The sequence below is a fragment of the Strix aluco genome, chromosome 20 (assembly GCF_031877795.1).
Source record: "Strix aluco isolate bStrAlu1 chromosome 20, bStrAlu1.hap1, whole genome shotgun sequence".
Classification (NCBI taxonomy): Eukaryota; Metazoa; Chordata; class Aves; order Strigiformes; family Strigidae; genus Strix; species Strix aluco.
Window position 1 is genome coordinate 5,984,409 of NC_133950.1, and position 16,291 is coordinate 6,000,699.

At 42.1% G+C, this 16,291-nt stretch overlaps 1 protein-coding gene across 13 annotated transcripts in view; it reads left to right on the forward strand.

The window, feature by feature from the left end:
• Positions 1-16,291, forward strand: part of CACNA1B (calcium voltage-gated channel subunit alpha1 B) — a 311,813-nt gene that overhangs the window by 6,817 nt on the left and 288,705 nt on the right. For all 13 annotated transcript variants that reach the window (XM_074846045.1, XM_074846033.1, XM_074846035.1 and 10 more), the window contains one exon: positions 2,614-2,753. In XM_074846045.1, the coding sequence (XP_074702146.1) occupies positions 2,614-2,753 (140 nt within the window). The remainder of the gene's footprint in view (positions 1-2,613; positions 2,754-16,291) is intronic.

Here is a 16,291-nt window from a genome sequence, read left to right on the forward strand (position 1 = left end):
TACTCACTGCCAACCCTATAGATGACAGTTTTTCTTTGTAATAAATACCCAAGCCCATCTGTGAGCCTTCCTGCTTCCCTAGAAGCTGACAAGAACTTCTTTGACCTACTTCCTAAGAGATTTGTGTAGTCCTAGCTTTGGGAAGAGTATTTTCTATCAAAGCCTTGAGTACCTGAAGCCTGGTTCTTTAAAGCTGGGAGCTGTAATCGCAAGGCACCTGACCTAGATTGAGCAAACGAGTGCTAGCAGAGTAGATATAAGGCTTCCAGGAAGTGAGGGAGTAATGAGGGGGAGTATATGTGGGTAAAGGTATATTTTTTGTGTGTGTGTTAGAAGAGCTATTTTTAGAGGCATGTTAGTAGCTGTGGGATGGAAATATAGGATGGGCTGGGAGGTCTTTGTTTGCAAAGATTATGTATACTTGTTGAACTAGAAGGTGTTGTGGGTTTGAAGAGCAGGCAGACTAGGCTGTTAGAGTGCTCCTGTATGCATAAGGGAAAGCAGAGGAGCTGTAAGGTAGCTTCTCCTGAAATCACATATGATGATTTCTGACCCCCTCTTCCTTTTTCCCTGTTTTCTGTACCGGGTTGGAGCCCTGGGATGCCTCTAGCTCTTGCTGTGGAGAAACTGATGGAAGAAGACTCTTATTGTAAGGTTTCTGTTGAAGGTCATAAAAGGTCTGATGGCCTTGCCAGTGTTCTCTGTGTGTAAACAGCACTGAGATGGGTAGCTGGAAGTTTCTCAGTCAGTCAATGATAGTTTCTGTTTCCTCTAAGCAGCATCAGTAAGGGCCTGTGGAGGGGCAGAGTGCTTGGAGGTGCTGCTGTCTGTGGAAACAGCTCCTTGGCTTGAGAGGAAGACAGTTGGTTTTGTGTTTGTTTGTTTTTTTTTTTTTTTTTTCCCCCCCTCCATTTCAGCCAAAGGTGATCTCGAAAGTCACCTGCTCTGTTTTGCTGTCTGGCCAGTCATTGCATGTATGTGTGATCTGCAGGTCACTGGTCACCTTGCCTGGCTGTGGGGGAATGGGAGGTGGAGTTGCTGGGGCTGTGAGGTTAGGAAAGGTGGAGGTGAGTAGAGATGATATAGGGTGAAAGATGAAGTACATGGAGGAGCTGGGGTCACTGAGGTGCGTAGGAATGTGGGGTGCTGCTTTGAAGGAAACAAAACTTTAATTCAGCCACTGATGGAAAAGCCTGTCCAGAAGTAGTAATTTCCAACAGCTTGGAGGCATCTTCAGTGACATACATCGATGTGCTAAGTGCGTAAGCATCTTTGGGAGGGGTATGGTATTATATTGGTCTTCTAGGTGTGAAAAACCTGGCTTTGTGTAACAAGCACTATGCCTAAAGCATGAGGCTGTGTGCCAGTGCTGGGTCAGAGTTGAGCAAGAGTTGCTGTGCTTGTAAAATAAATTCTTGTATCAAAACTGCTTTGCTCCTTGTTCTGTGGCCACAAGACTTGACATCCCTGTTCTTCCTGTATAAGGGAACTAAAATCATACTTTGTCATTAGTAGAATTGCAAAATGTGAACAACTGTGCATCAAACAGCAGCTCAACTCTTTGGCTCTGATGGTCAGAAATGCCAAAGCCACTGGAATAAATATTTCTAATGTCTTAATTTGGGAGTTTTCTTCCTTCTGGGTAGGGCTGCTTTACTTCCATTGACTTCAACTGAAATCTGGGATCTAAGGCACATTTGGAAATTGGTTACAGGTGCCAAAGCTAATTAACATGATCTTGAAATTGATGGCCATTGCTTTCACCTCTTGCTTTGTTCCCACTTCTTACCCACATCTTTCTTCCAAATGTGAATGCTTCCATTTGGCATTGAATTTGTGTTGAAGCTCTTATCAATAAAGTATAATACTGAGGGATCTGGTGCCATAGATGAAAAAAAAATAGTTTAGTAAAACTGTGGAGGCTAAGCTTGACTTTTCTATCTAGTGAGCTAGGACATGAAGCTGTGATCCCAGGGTATGCTTTAGTCTGCACCATGGGCCTGAGACATAAACCTTACTGCTGCTGTCAATGGAAGGGAATGGGAATTTCTCCCTGGATCAGATCCACAGTGAAAGGAAAACAATTGAGGCTGCAGCTGTGGAAATTGAGAAAATGGAGGAGAAAGAGTGAAGGAAGAACTGATGGAATAAATGATAAATAAATAATTTCCTGCCAGTGTTTGCAAGCTTGCTGTGCTGACTGTTACTCCTCAAGATATCCTCTTGTTTCAGTTTCCTGAATGAATTGTAAAGCACATGTTTTCTTCCATGTCAATAACTACAGAAATATATGACCTCAAGTATAAATATACCCTTAGAGAAGAATTTCAGTATTAAAATTCTCTCCAGAATATTGAGTAAAGGTGGAAAGCATGGAGTGAAATGATCAAAGACAAATGGAATTTCCAATGTGAAAAAACAAATTTACTTTCAGAAAAAAAATGACATTCTCTCTGTGCTTAGTTCCAGTAAACTTAAAACTTTTGCTTTCAACTCTGTTCAGAGAACTGAAAAGGACATGAAGTTGGTGCATGTAGTTGTTTATACGACTCTCGCTATCAGTGCAGAAGCATAGTTATCTCCTTGACACCTTTGATTTTTATTCTTTTTCAGGATGACACTGAGCCGTACTTTATTGGAATATTTTGTTTTGAAGCTGGTATAAAAATCATCGCTCTGGGGTTTGTTTTTCATAAAGGTTCTTACCTCCGAAACGGTTGGAATGTGATGGATTTTGTTGTGGTCCTCACAGGGTAAGTGACCTCCTCTTGACCTGAGTTTAAGGGGGGCTCTTGCTTTGGTTTGTGTTGTTTTTTAACTGTGAGTTGGGGTGGGAGTGATTTCGGCAAAATAGTACTAAAAAACTGCATTTCTGACCTTGTTGCTTTAAATAATGGCTATTGTGCTGAACGAGACACTTCCAAAGTGTTGTTTGAACCAACTGAAAGAGGTTTTGAGGATATTTATTTGTATATATGCTGGCATGTATCTTATCCAGACGCTTACTGACATTTCTTGGACTTTGCAGATTCTAATTGCCAGTAGGTACTTGAACCTGATTTAAATCAATCTATCTTCTGACATTACAGGATGACTTTCAAAGTCAACATGGAGTGAGCTAATGAATTAAATGCATCCCATTTTTAAGCTATTACAACTCTGAAATCAGTGAAGTTTCTGCAGGAAAGAATTTGGTCTGCTATAAAATACCTTTTCTAAGAATAATTCAAAGAGAATGCATGTTATAAAGGATGGCGCTGAAAATGTTACCTGAGCATTTTGTACCCTGGTTTGAAATGATATTGCTAATTTTTTTCTTGGAAATACTCATGATGTTTTTATGTTATATGTTGCAACTGTTTCTATATCTATTTATATAAATATAGTGTAACACTAGTGGATAATGTAAATATAAACATTAACACTTATGGTCTACAAATTGTGCTTTAAAGCTCCAAAGGAAATGTTAAAAAGGTCTGCGTGAGGTCCTGATCTTGCAGCCTTCATCTTGGAAGGATTTCAGTTGTTTTTTTTCCCCAGAAGACTGCAGTCTGGCTCTTGTTATTAATATGAACTCATTTCACACACCTTCTCTGCTACTGTGTGTGACGAACATATATATTCTTTGGTCTGGTTAGTGGTGTAGAGCAGGATGCTATTAGGAAAATGCTTGCATACATATACAAATGTATTCATTAGATACATTATCACTGTAATTCTATTTGCATTCAGAGTACCATGTGATATAGCAATTGAGAGGCCAAAGGGAATTCTTTATGTATTGAGAGGAAGAAAATAAATATGCAGGGCTTGATTCTCCTGCTGCTGGGGCTGGGTATTTAATCAATAGAAACTTCAGTGGAGCCACAAGGAGAATCAGATTTACATACTTGGAAGCATAGGGGGTACCAGGATGAAAAGAGAATTAGCACAGATGCTACAATTATTCGCACCGATGGTATGTTCTGATTTCTAGTTAACACTATGCCCTTTTGTGTATTTTAAAAAAAATAAAATAAAGGCCCTGATTCTGGAAAGGACTTTGGCATGTGGTTTAATTTATCCTTCAGCAAAGCATTCAAGTACACGTTTGAATTCAGCTGACTCCAGTGGCTCTGTGCTTAAGGTTATACATAAAAGCTTTCCTGAATTATAGCCATATTGCTATTTGTTTAAGCATGTTTTAGATTTGTTTTTTTTTTATAAGCACAGGCCAAGAATCAAAATAGATAGTTTTTTAAAAACCTGTGTAGCTGTGACTGAGATGTTCAAAGTTTTACAACAGTAGCTGAAACATCGCGTGTGCGTGCCGTGCTTGTGGAATCACAACCGAATGTGCGACGCTACAGGCGTGACACCGGCATCTCACTGGTGCCGGTTTTATCGTGAGTGCTGTTTGCAGCGCTGTTTGATCTCTGAGCATAATTGCGGAATATCGGCTTGATTAGACAGCTGTAATAAGGAACCCTGTTGCCATCTGCAAACATGCGTATTCTTTTTGAAGTACAATCCTGTTAACGTCAAAGCTGTTGGTTTCCAAGGGTGATACTAGCTGGGCTGTATTGAAATTGTCTTGTACATGGACTTCCCACCAGGCAGGCGATGCAGGGAAGGCAAAGTGTAAACTGGTTGACATTAAGTCCAAGAGTCATCTCCACTGAGGAAATCCACAGAACTCTAATCCTGTAATTCAAGGGCTGGATTAGCAAAGTGCTTGAGCTTGAGCCCAATTTTTGGTGTCTGGGGGGGGCCCTACTGAAAATAACAGGGTTACTCGTGTGCTTGGTTAGATAAATGCTTTTCTGAATCTGGGGCTGTATTTCCAAACCCAGTAATGAGGTGGAGGGACCTATAGTAGAGAAATAATGTTGAAAGATCTCTAGTATCACACAGGGGATTGAATTAGTGTTTTCTCTGTAGCCTGTTGTGTTTTGCTCTGAATTTCTTAGATTCCTATTATGTTCTTAGCTCACTCCTGTGTTGCCATGGGTCTGTGCTAGAAAGCAGGAGCTCCTCTTTCTTGGGTTTCCTTCACTGGCCAGAAACCCTTTCATCTGCCCATTGCCTGCCCTAGCTCAGCTAACAAGGGGAAGTCTGAGCAAGGCCGTTTACTGGAGACAGACATCATCCTGGCATTTCTGCACTGAGAGTTTGAAGGCAGGTTGCTGAAGAAGATTTACTACTGACAAACCCGGCTGTTCCTCCAGGGAGGGGCTGCAAGGTGGTGACACAGGTGGGACCTTAACTTTCATTTCTGTGGGACGTAGTCTCAGATCTGTGTTACAAAACCTACTTGATCATTTTTTGAAATTTATTAGGGAATAATAAAAAAGGACAGTGCTAAACTCATACTTAATGTGTTCTTATAAATATAGATAGGTAGGACATCAGTTTTTGAAATATCATTTTACTACTCTATCAAAAGCTTTTCTTTGCCATATGTGCAAGATTGCTACTGGAAAATGTTACTTCATGTTTCCCAGGCAGTGATCAGTGTTCAGTTCCTAAGCTCAGTTTCACATTGATCTTCAATATTATAGAGGGATTTTGATTTCTCCTTCTTCTGTGTAAGCATGAAAGATCATGAAAATGCATTTCATGATACCACATGCAGAGTTGTATACCTGCTAATCCTGTTGAGTGCACATTTTTATTAAGGTAAACGGTGAATGTCAGAAAATCTGATCTCATTTTCAGCTTTTAGCTAAAACCCATAAAAGCAAAGAGCAGCTTTGCTCTTGTTAGCTGTTTCCGTAGGAAGAAGGCCAGCCAGTGTCTGGGTGTGTTTTGGAGGAGGCTGTGGGGGAAGGCTCTGCATTTATTGAACTTACCCTTATGTAAATATTACAGTGATCATGCAGTAACCCTTTCCATCTGTTTTTTCCAACCCCCTTTTTTGCTACTCAATGCCTGCACACCGGCATTATTGATAAATATGTATTTTATTTACCTGCAACAATGGACATTTGTTTGTCAAAATCAGGCAGTAGAACTTGTTAATCAGAAAATGAATCAGGGCTGTGTTATATGCAGCCAGGATCGATATCCTATTGAGCTAAACTGGAGTCTAACAGATAGTGGCCCAAAATGGCTTGGTTTGTTGTTCCAGAAAACACTCCCTCAGTTTCTTTCCACAGTACTGCTGTGGTGCCTTTTTCTCATTTACTTTCAAGGAAGCATGCTGATTTGCTATTAATAAAGGCCTGGGAAAATAATAGATTTCTGCTTCTTGAAAGATTTTGTCTCTTCTGTAATTTTTTTAGTTATTTCTCGTGAACTCCTCCAGTTGTAGATGAGTATCGAGGAAAGCTGCCCTGCTGTGACGTGCCTGTTGCTATTGTGGAGAGACACATGTATATTTTATAGCTCTTGCTCATTTTATTTTCACATTTTTATGGGATTGCATTCGCTCCAGTGATGACATCACCCATTAGCAGCTCTAAATCACACAAAAATGCAATTTCTCAACTAGTCTGGGACTATATGATCTTAATGCACTTTTCCCAAGGAGGAGTGAAGGGACTTCTTACTTGATTGCTGCAACATGTCTTGGGGTGGAAACCTCAGAAATCCACAGTTGGCTTGGGAACAAAGTCCTCCCTACGTCCAAACCCCTCACATGGCCGTGGATAGAGCTATGAGACTGGAGTCAGGGCCTCAAGGGTTCAGACCTGTTCCTGTTGGAGTTCATGGGAAGATTTTTCCTGGGATCCTGGGCTTTGGACACAGTAGTCTGAAAAAATGCTGTACTGGTTTAAACTACAGATATCCTCTCTATCTGGAGCTGGTGTAATAGGGTGGCTGCTAAGGGGAAGAATGGGAGCAAGGCGTGGATAAAATGATCCTTATCTTCCTGATACCCAAAATTCAGATATCTAGGGATTTTCAAGGAAAAAATATGGATCTGATGCCTTTTAAACTGTATGGTCAAAGGAGACTGTCCCCCTTGGTTGTGTTTTGGAGCCTGTTTATACTTTTGGCTTCTTCATATCCTGAGTAATGGGTCTCATGGTTTAATTACATACCACAAGAAAAGGTGCTGCTTATCCCTTTTGTCATCGCTAGCCACCTGAGATTTCCATTAGTGCCTTCCAGATTTTGTAAGTAAGATCTGGAGAAGAATAATTTCTTTTCTGCATGCTTATGGTTCTATGAATCTCTAGCTTTTCCCCAGTCAGAAATTTATGCTGCCCAACCTCCCTTGATCTGAGAGCTTTTCTGTGCACTGTTGACCTGTGCTGTTGCTTTGGTCCTTTCCTAGTTCTATCGTATCCTCTTGGAGACAATGACCACAACTGTGTGCAGTGTTTGTCCAACACCAAGAGTTGCTAAAGACTGGTGTAAATAAATGGAGCACAGAAAGGATCATGCTCTGTCCTTTATGAGCAGAGTTAATTTTTTTGGCTTTCAATCGGCCTGGATTAAACACTCTCGAAGAGTCCTGGTAGCTTCTTGAGCCAGTTGGATCAGCTGGGTGGGACTGGCAGAGACAGCATGTGCCAGGCCTGGAGCTGCCAAATGATGTGCACAAAGTCTCTGTGCTGTTACTGATGTCTCAGGCTGTTGGGAACAAATTACAAAAGCTAGAATTATCTTGATTGTCTGCATGACTGAGAAATGTGCTCCTAGCTCCTGGTGATGCTAATAATTTAGAAGGTAACTCATTTAGTAGCATAATAAAGACCTGTTCATCCTTGATGTTAGCTTTGCTAGTTACCAGGAACATCCTAGTATGTGGGCAGTCTGAGATGCTATTCCTGGTGCAGTGTATGAGGAGCAGCAGCAGCCTTGGTTGCAGTGATGACTGTCAAAGGGGGAGGCATAGGATCCATCTAGCCTGGTCTGCGCATCACCTCTGATCTTTCAAGGTGGAGGTACCTCCTGGACAGGGTGTGGGGTGAGATGTGACCATGAAAGTATTTGAGAAGTGGATGCCTGGTTGAGGGCTGGAATTCTTAAAGTTGTCAAATATACATCGATGTCTATAGTCTCTAGCCTTTTTTTCTGCACATGCATGTTCTTGGGCATTCAAAAGCCCTTGAGGGTCCTATGTGACTGGCTCTTGTGTACTCCCCAGAACACCTCAGTCTTGCCACCTGCAAATAACCATAGAACAATATAATTTGAAAAGCAAAATTAAAATGAAATAAAAACCCTTGGATGTCCTGCCAGCATCACTTTAGATAGTATGCTCAGTGCTTTGATTATAAGCTTTAGATCTAGACTCCTAGGGAATAAAGGGGCTAGGAGCAGGGAGATGCAAATTTCTCTCTGCTTTTCTGACATGGAACTTTTGACACTTCTGTGCTAGAAAGCAAAGCTGAGCAACAACAGCAGTTGGGAAAATGGGTACTTTGAGAGGGACAAGCTTCGTCGTGGTTAATTGTCACAAGGAAAACAAGTAAGCCTCTCTGCATGGTTATACAGTATGGGTGGTGATGGACTAAGGCTGATTGCTATTAGCATTGTGCATGAGTCATGCGAAGAGCAAAGCCTCTGTAGATTTTAATGGAGCTGATCCTTGTTTTCAATTTCTTTTATGCTCCAATGATGGATGGATACTTGCTGGCTCAGAAGAGCTGAGGGTACCTTCCAAAATCAAATCAGATAAAAAAAATTGGACAAGGCAAAGGGAATGTACATGTTTTCCAGAATGCAAGGTGTTAACCAGTGATCTGGCTGGTGTATGGGGGCAGTAATGGAGGAAGGCAAGTAACCAAACATTTTTTTTGAGGCAGAGAAAATGAGTAATTAGTAACTGGAAGGGAAGAGGGTGTGTGAGGTCTCAGTTTGAACAGTCAAAAATAGTTTGAAGTTCTTCTATTTTCTGTCCCTTGGCCATCTGGGCTCTTAGGGAGATGAAGAAGCAGCTTCCTTCAAAGATGATGATGTTGGACAGGGAGGAAGGATTTGTGGGCTCTAAACCCACCTTGGCAAATGTCCCTGTTTCTTTTTATGCACTATTACAGCCAGTTTTGCCCAGTGGGGCAGCAGGTTCCTTGGGACTGGATCTTGCTTTCCCTCTAGGTCTGTTTCGCCTAGCAAAGGGGGTCCCAGGCTGTGCTGAGCCTGTTGGAGTGTTAATTAGGGCTCGTCTTTTTTTGTTACTTATAGTGGCTTTTGTGCATTCATTTTGGTGGGGGTGGGTAGAGGCAGGTTGAGTTAAGCAGGTGGGTGTGTAATTGTGTGGCTGGCTGCTAAATTAGAAGGAGACTTTCCTGAGCAGAGGAGGACTCAGGGCTGTGCTTAGAGGAAGGCTACAGATGGTCACAGACCCTCAGAGGACCCGCGGGTGGGGATGGCCCTTCCCTGGCAGAAGTTATCCTTTAAGCATGGCTCTGCTCTGGTTGTGGCAAACTGAACATTTCAGGTCAGAGTACTTCTCAAGGGCAAACAGATAATGAGATTGACGTGCTTCTCTCTTACTTTATTAGAAGTGACTGCAAGGTATTGAATACCTGGTATGTGAACTGATAAATGATGATACCGCACAGCAAGAAGCCAGAAAGTTGAGGCACAGACAAATAGCTTTTCTTCAAAGAGAGATGAAACAAAAGCATTTCTTCGGATTTCTATCTTGTGCTGCTTTCCATGTTTCATGCCTGTTTATGCTTCTTTGAAGCTTTTTGCTCACAAAGAGAGGAGTGTCAGACATCATCTGAGGATGCTTACATCTCCCTGGCCCGCAGGCCCTGAAGTTGGGCAGCTGTAAAGTAAAAGTGACCGTCCCAAGTGAAAGGGAGGTATGCTTTCTCATCACAGCCAGGGCTTTATCAAAGCCAAGCAGGATCATTAGTCCAGAGTCCAGACAGCATTTTTAGCTTTTTATGACTCTTGAAGGGAGATGGGTGGCAGGGAAATATTGTCTTTTGTGAGGGGACAGGCTGTACCATGCAAAGGCAATAGTGGAGACTGCAGGTGAGAAGAGGACTCTGGACCTTGTGATCTGGTCCTAACGTCTGATCCTGCCCTAGGAATCATGTAGTGTGGGCATCTGTTTGGCTGCTTGCTCTCCTCTATAGGTGGAAAACATTGCATACCTAGCTGCTATTATAGCTGGGTATGAATTCTAGGGCTTCAAAACCAAAACAACAAATACAATTTCAGCTATGAAGTGCTCTAATGTTCATTTTCTTAATGACTCCCAGTTTAAAAACAAACAAACAAAATCCCAAACACCCAAGTCCTCTGTGTGTTGTTGAGTGCTGTCTCATGATTAGATGAGGAGGAGTGTGCAGGATTTCTTAGGGTCCTGTTTCTCAAATGTTTCTGCTGCTGTGTCCCAGTTCCCAAGCGTCCAGCTTTTGATGGCAAAGTGCCTGCTCATCTGAGATAAGAACCTGGCTGTGGTTGTTGAAAAGAATGAGGGTCTAAAAAGTCAGCCTAGTTTTAATTGTCATCTAATCCTGAGTGTCAGGAACAACAGCGTCCCGTTTGCACACGTGTCCTTGGATCCACAACTCATCCCAAAGGTTTTGGGTGCTTTGGGACCATTGCCTTCCTCAGGGCTCTCTGAAATCATCAGGGAAACTTAGTGGAGGTGGAAAATTGATCTTCCCTTTTGTTCTTGCTGAACCACTAACAAGATGTGTGGGATGTTCTGGCCAGGACAAGGCTTCAGTACTGGAAGTCTCTGTATAGGTAACTCAAGCTCCAGGGTCAGCACCTGCCATTTGGGTACCTGGAGATGCTTTTTGACACCAAAGTAGGCTCCTTGCTTAACTTTAGTTATCTTGGATCTTCTCTGTGCTGAAGGATCTGACTGAATTGGGATGGAGGGAAGGGATCCCCTGGGAATAAGTTCAGTAATACCAGTGGCTGTAGGATGAATGGGGCATAAACTCCTGGCTGCATGGGAAGGCCACTTTGTGCCATGGGAAAGTCTGGCAGCTTAGGCTGAGAAAGAAGTCCTGCTTCCTACGTGTGGCACATGTCAAATCTGTAGTGTGAGCTAGAGGGTTTGGAAAGTTGCCTGATCCTCATGAAGGAGCACGACCACCTAAACAGTGCTCTTCAAATACATGTCAGAAATCTTTCCTTCCTGGCATGGTCAGCACTAACCAAATCAATGGCTGACTATAAATGTAAGGCTTTGTGTCTCCTCCTTCCTCCATTTTTCTGTATGCTGGTGGTCAGGAAAAATCACCTTTCATTATTTTTTGATTAATAAATGAAAGAATTTGCTCAGTGATCTCAGGAGGGGATATTAAAGAAGCAGGTCAGGTTTTTCTGGTGGATATTCTTATTCTGTCAGTGCTGGAGAAGATGCCTTGGTTTCAAGAGCTGGCTACAGGGGTGGGTGTGTATGTGTAGGTGGTTCTCGTGATTGTCGTAGACTTTTTAAAGCATCCCTCTGGAGCAAGAAGTTCAGGTCACTCCTGAGTTAAGCCCCAGGTTTTAGCCAATAACGGGTTTAACTGTTGGCACAGTTCAAGTCAGTTCATGTTGGGCTGTGTAAGATTTAAACAAGGAAGAGATCAGAAGTAGAGATTGGAGTGGTGCTGTGCTTCATTGGGAATAGGAATTGTAACCGGGGGTCTCAAAATAGAAGAGGGCTGCTCTCAGCGTGTCACGCTGATGCCATAAATCCATTTGCAAATGCTGTGAGGATTGGTCCTTATGGATGTTTCTGTAGAGAGGCTAAAGTTGAGTCCCCCCCTTCGCCTCATTAAATGTGTAAAAATTCCCTGTAAGAGTCTGCAAAACAGGAAGCACCTAGTGTCAGACTAACGGTTGATGGTCCATGGGGTAATGTAGAGGTAAAGGAGTGAAGGACGGATATGAGCTACTTAGAGGAGACTAAGACTTTTTGAGCTACAAAATGTCCCTGTGCTGAAGAGCTCTCAAACTAAACTGATAATCAGAAATACTTAGTTGGACATAGCTTGGTTCTGGTTCAAAGAGGACTTAAAATAAATTGGAGCTCTCGGCTTCTTTTCCAGATAAAGAAAAAGAAGAAAAAAGGAAGACTGAAAGAATGAACTGTTTTTTGGCTTAGTTCCCCATCTCAAATATCCTGAACCAGCATCCTTGAATAAAGTTCGGGCATGGGAGCTTAGGAGGAAAGCTGTGAAAATGATTAAAGTGTTGATGAAATGTTCATTTAAGGAGAAATGAAAAGGCTAAGAGAGTTAAAATTAAGAGAAAAGGCTCATAAGGTTGAGATAGGAAAACATGATTTCCTCCCGTTTTTTATCTATCTATTTTGGCAGGATTCAAAAAGCATCAGTAAAGAAACTGAAGTTTTAGAACTTCTTTACAAGTGGAAATGTAATTAACTCATGGAACACATCACAAGAATTTGCTCCAGCTGAAATGGCCTGTTTTTGGTTTTGAGACCAAAGGAGCCTAGAGATCATCTACAGATTCAGCAGAGAGGAAACAGATTTTTGAAGGAGGATGATTAGGCCCTTTTCCTGGTCTCCCTGAAATAAGCTAGGTGGAAATGTGAACAGGCTGTTTCATAATTGTCCTTTTCTTTATCTTGTAATTTCTTCTGAATCATGCTGAAGACATGACTCCGGAGCAGCCATCCAGTCTGTTACAGCATGACCTGTGAAATACAGCAGTATATGTCAAGGCTAAACTTTGTCCTTTTATACATGAAACAATATCAATAGGAGTAGTGGTATTCCATCACTTAATGTCTGATTTAAAGATCAAATGTCTTTTTGCAAGCTGTGCTACAGCTTAGAGAAAACTTCAGTACTCCAGTGTCATGTTAAGTTTGCCCTCAAAATCTTCAGGGAAAGATCTGGGTTTGAAAGTTGTCACTCATTTAAAATGAATCCAAGGTGGTTTCTAATAATGTAGATGCCACTTTGATAATGGTGTTCTGGTTTTGTAGAGGAGTGAGGTCTGGCACCATTGGGCCAGGTGCTGCAGAAATGCTCTCTTTCCATGGTGGAATATCACTTTGATTTTGCTTTGGGAGGAGAGAGCTCTCCTCAGCTGTGGACTCCAAACTTTGCAGAATTTGGAACATGGAAGAAGACTCTGGCAGGAGAAATTATTTTGTCAGAAGCTGACCCTGTTCTGAATGAGGCTTCAGTCAGACCTGAAAACACATCCAGCTGCCAGAAGTTGGGCACCAAAGCTCTCACGCTGGGTAGAAGTGTTAAAACTCCATGATGTCCAAGACAAATCTCTGCCACTTTTCTGGCCTCCAGTGTTGGGTGAAGGGTAGTAGCCAAAAGCTGTGTGAAGTGGCAGTTGAGCTATTGCACTCTGAAGAAACAGGCAGTTTTGGCTGGTGCATTTGGTGGTAGGTGGGTAGCACCTCTCTTGATGGTCATCAGAAGTAGGTCTGGGGAAAAGATGAGATGAAAGCCTCAAGTCTTGGCTTGATAAAGACATGAACCACAGTATCCTGGCTGCTATTGCTACAGGATAAAGATTGAAGTCCAGCAAACTCCTTAAATGCCTTTTTAATCCCATTCTTTTCAAAAGCTCATAGCTATGTGCTCCAAGTAAGTGACGTATCGGTCCAAAAACATTTAGCTGATAACTTCTTATATCCTCATCAGTGATCTATGCAGATTATTTCTACCCAGAAAAACATGTGCTGAAATTAATAGTTTTACTTTTCTTGTCTTCTGGTGCCAAATCCCAGCCTTGTTTACCCACTTCCTGGGCAGAAGCACTACAAATCGCTGAAGTTCTGTGATCAAACTTATCTCCTAGCCGGCACTGGCTGGGTGAATCCCAAGCTTGTTGTGCAGTTTAAATTTCTTTTTCTATAGTAATGAATAAAATACTTAAATTGGTTAGGTACAATTTAAGAGGATTTGGAAATACTAAACTTGGCTACCAGTTGTGGAAAAGATAAGACCACTCCATGATTCACTAAGTCTGTTATTAAAAGAACATTGTATTTTTTTTTCCCTCTCAGGTTACATTAAAGCTAATTATAACAGGTATAAAATTATGGTAACCCCCGACTTTCACAAGAGGTGAAAAGGACAAAGGAAGCTCAGCATGATCCAATTTCCTTGCTTTAATTGGAAGGCATGAAAGAACATGAGACTATAGCAGCACATAATGCTGTGTCTGAGACAGATCCAGGATAACAGAGGTTCAGTTCTCTTGTCTAGCAGATTGAGCAATGGAGTGGGATTTGGGGTGTCCTGTGTTTCTTTGCTGCCCATGTTATTGGCTAGTAAAAGATTTTAGGCCATTTCTTTTCTCTTTTGTATCCACATTTCTACCTCTTTAAAAATGAAAATAATAATGGTACCCAAATTTGTAATGTACTAGTGGAAAAAAATGGTTGACAGTATTGTAAAGAAGTGAGTTTAAAATGCCTCAAAAGAAGTAAAAATAAGTCTTTAAAAATGTTGAAATCAAGTGAGGAGAATTTGAATCAGAAGTAAAATAGATGGTAACAGCATAATCTTCTAGAAATGCAGATGCTCACTCACAGTGAGTGGGAGAATCTTGCATGGAGCTCAGTGTTCGTGTACCACGGGGAATGTGTTAAAATGATGGCGTGCCACACAAGGGAAATTGCAAATGTGGGTGTCTGTCAGATTTTAACCTGAGGAAAGATTGGACCTTTGGGGGAGGTGACATGCTTTGAGTCAAAATGTCCAGAAGTATTGTCACTGATTTGCTAGAGAATAAAAAAAAGGAGTGGCTCCACTTTTGCTGGAGCAGAAGTGGCTGAATAGAGAAAGAGGAATGTCATCCACGGCAAAGTCAGTCTCCAGGATAACATCCTGGCTTTAAATTGCTTGAACCATGGGTAGATTTTGAAAAGATATGGCTCATGGTGCGTACAGGGAACGAATAAAAGGGAGAAGTTGGAAGTCCTTGCCTGGTGCCTCCACAGGAGAAGGACAGAGGCTGTAATGGTTTACTGCAGCACAAGCCTCACCAGGAAAGCAGCACTGCTGAAGCCATTGACTATAACCACTTGCCAGGTTCAGCTGTTTGGGTTTCAAAGGCCTGATCTGAGAAATCAGCCAATGCCTGCTTGGCATGAAGGAGCCCAGAGAACAAAAGCAAGTAGGATATGTATTTTATTTTTCTTCTTTTTGGAATCTGGAAGACCTCCAACTCATCAAATAGTATTTTTGCTTCTGATCCCTCTGGGAGTGCCTGCTGGTCTTGCTTGTGTGGGAAGGATGAGAAAACCTTCCCTTGTAATTACAAACCTCTGGTCTCTAGCAGTGGCGGGATCAATGCCATGTGGGGTGGAATATGGGGAATTAGTGTCCCTTTTCCCCAGGTCACTGTACTACCTCCTTGCCCATTAGCAGGAATGAAATAGCCCCCCTGCATCTTTGGAAATCTTTGTTCCTAGGGAGGAAGGTTTAGGTGAGGCTTAATTTCTGTCTAATAGCCTGTTAAAATCTTCACATCATTTCTTTGAGAATGCCATTAAAAATCAATTACATTAATGGGGCTCAGTTGGAGATGTTCTGAAATATGGATAGGATCAAGAAAAGTGACTTTGCAAAACTGGGCCCTTGGTGCTGCAGACATTTACTATGCTTGATCTTCCCAGTCATATGTATGGACCAAACCTGATCTTTGTTTTTTCAGCTCTGCTGAAGCTAACCGAGCTGTTCAGGAACAAGTGGTAAATGTCATGCGCTGTGGTGTAAACCCATTGCCAGTGGGACTAGGACAAAGTAATTCTCTTGCCCTGTTATAGATAATGTCCCAACAATCCTGTTGGGCTGTTTGCCTAAAATTACTGTCAGCTCTAGGAGCTCCTTCAGGCCTTGGTCATCCAACTCTGACTGTGCAGCAGATATCTGTCACCTTAGAGAAGTCTGGGTACTCCTTGCTGCTGCATTACAGTGCATCCATGAGCTTACGTCATCGTGTGACAAATGGTCCATGTTCTCACTCTGGTCCCAAACAGAAGGACTATCCAGTCGCTGGACACCAGCCTGGGTGAATGGAGATCAGCTTTACTGCATGGTGGCTGGCACAGACCGGATCACTTGGCCCCGTCTGGGAAATAACAACACTGCCCAAGTGTGTAAGGGTGTTGAGAGGATAAATGCATTGGAGCATCTTTAATAGTTACATCCTCTAGTAAGGAAGGTTGTGTGGCTTTCTGAAATGGCCAGATAAGTAATGCTGTCCCCATCCTGCCTGCGGTGAACAATGTCTTCGCTCTAATTCCTAGTTTGCAGCTTACCATCCTCTCAAATCTTATTTTATGCACAACTGAGAGCTACTATTTTTCACGTGGAAAACATACGAAAAAAGTTACATACCTATTCTTCCTTTTTAAAAGCCTGTGGGTCTTTTTGTTTAAAAACTGAAAACAACTGAG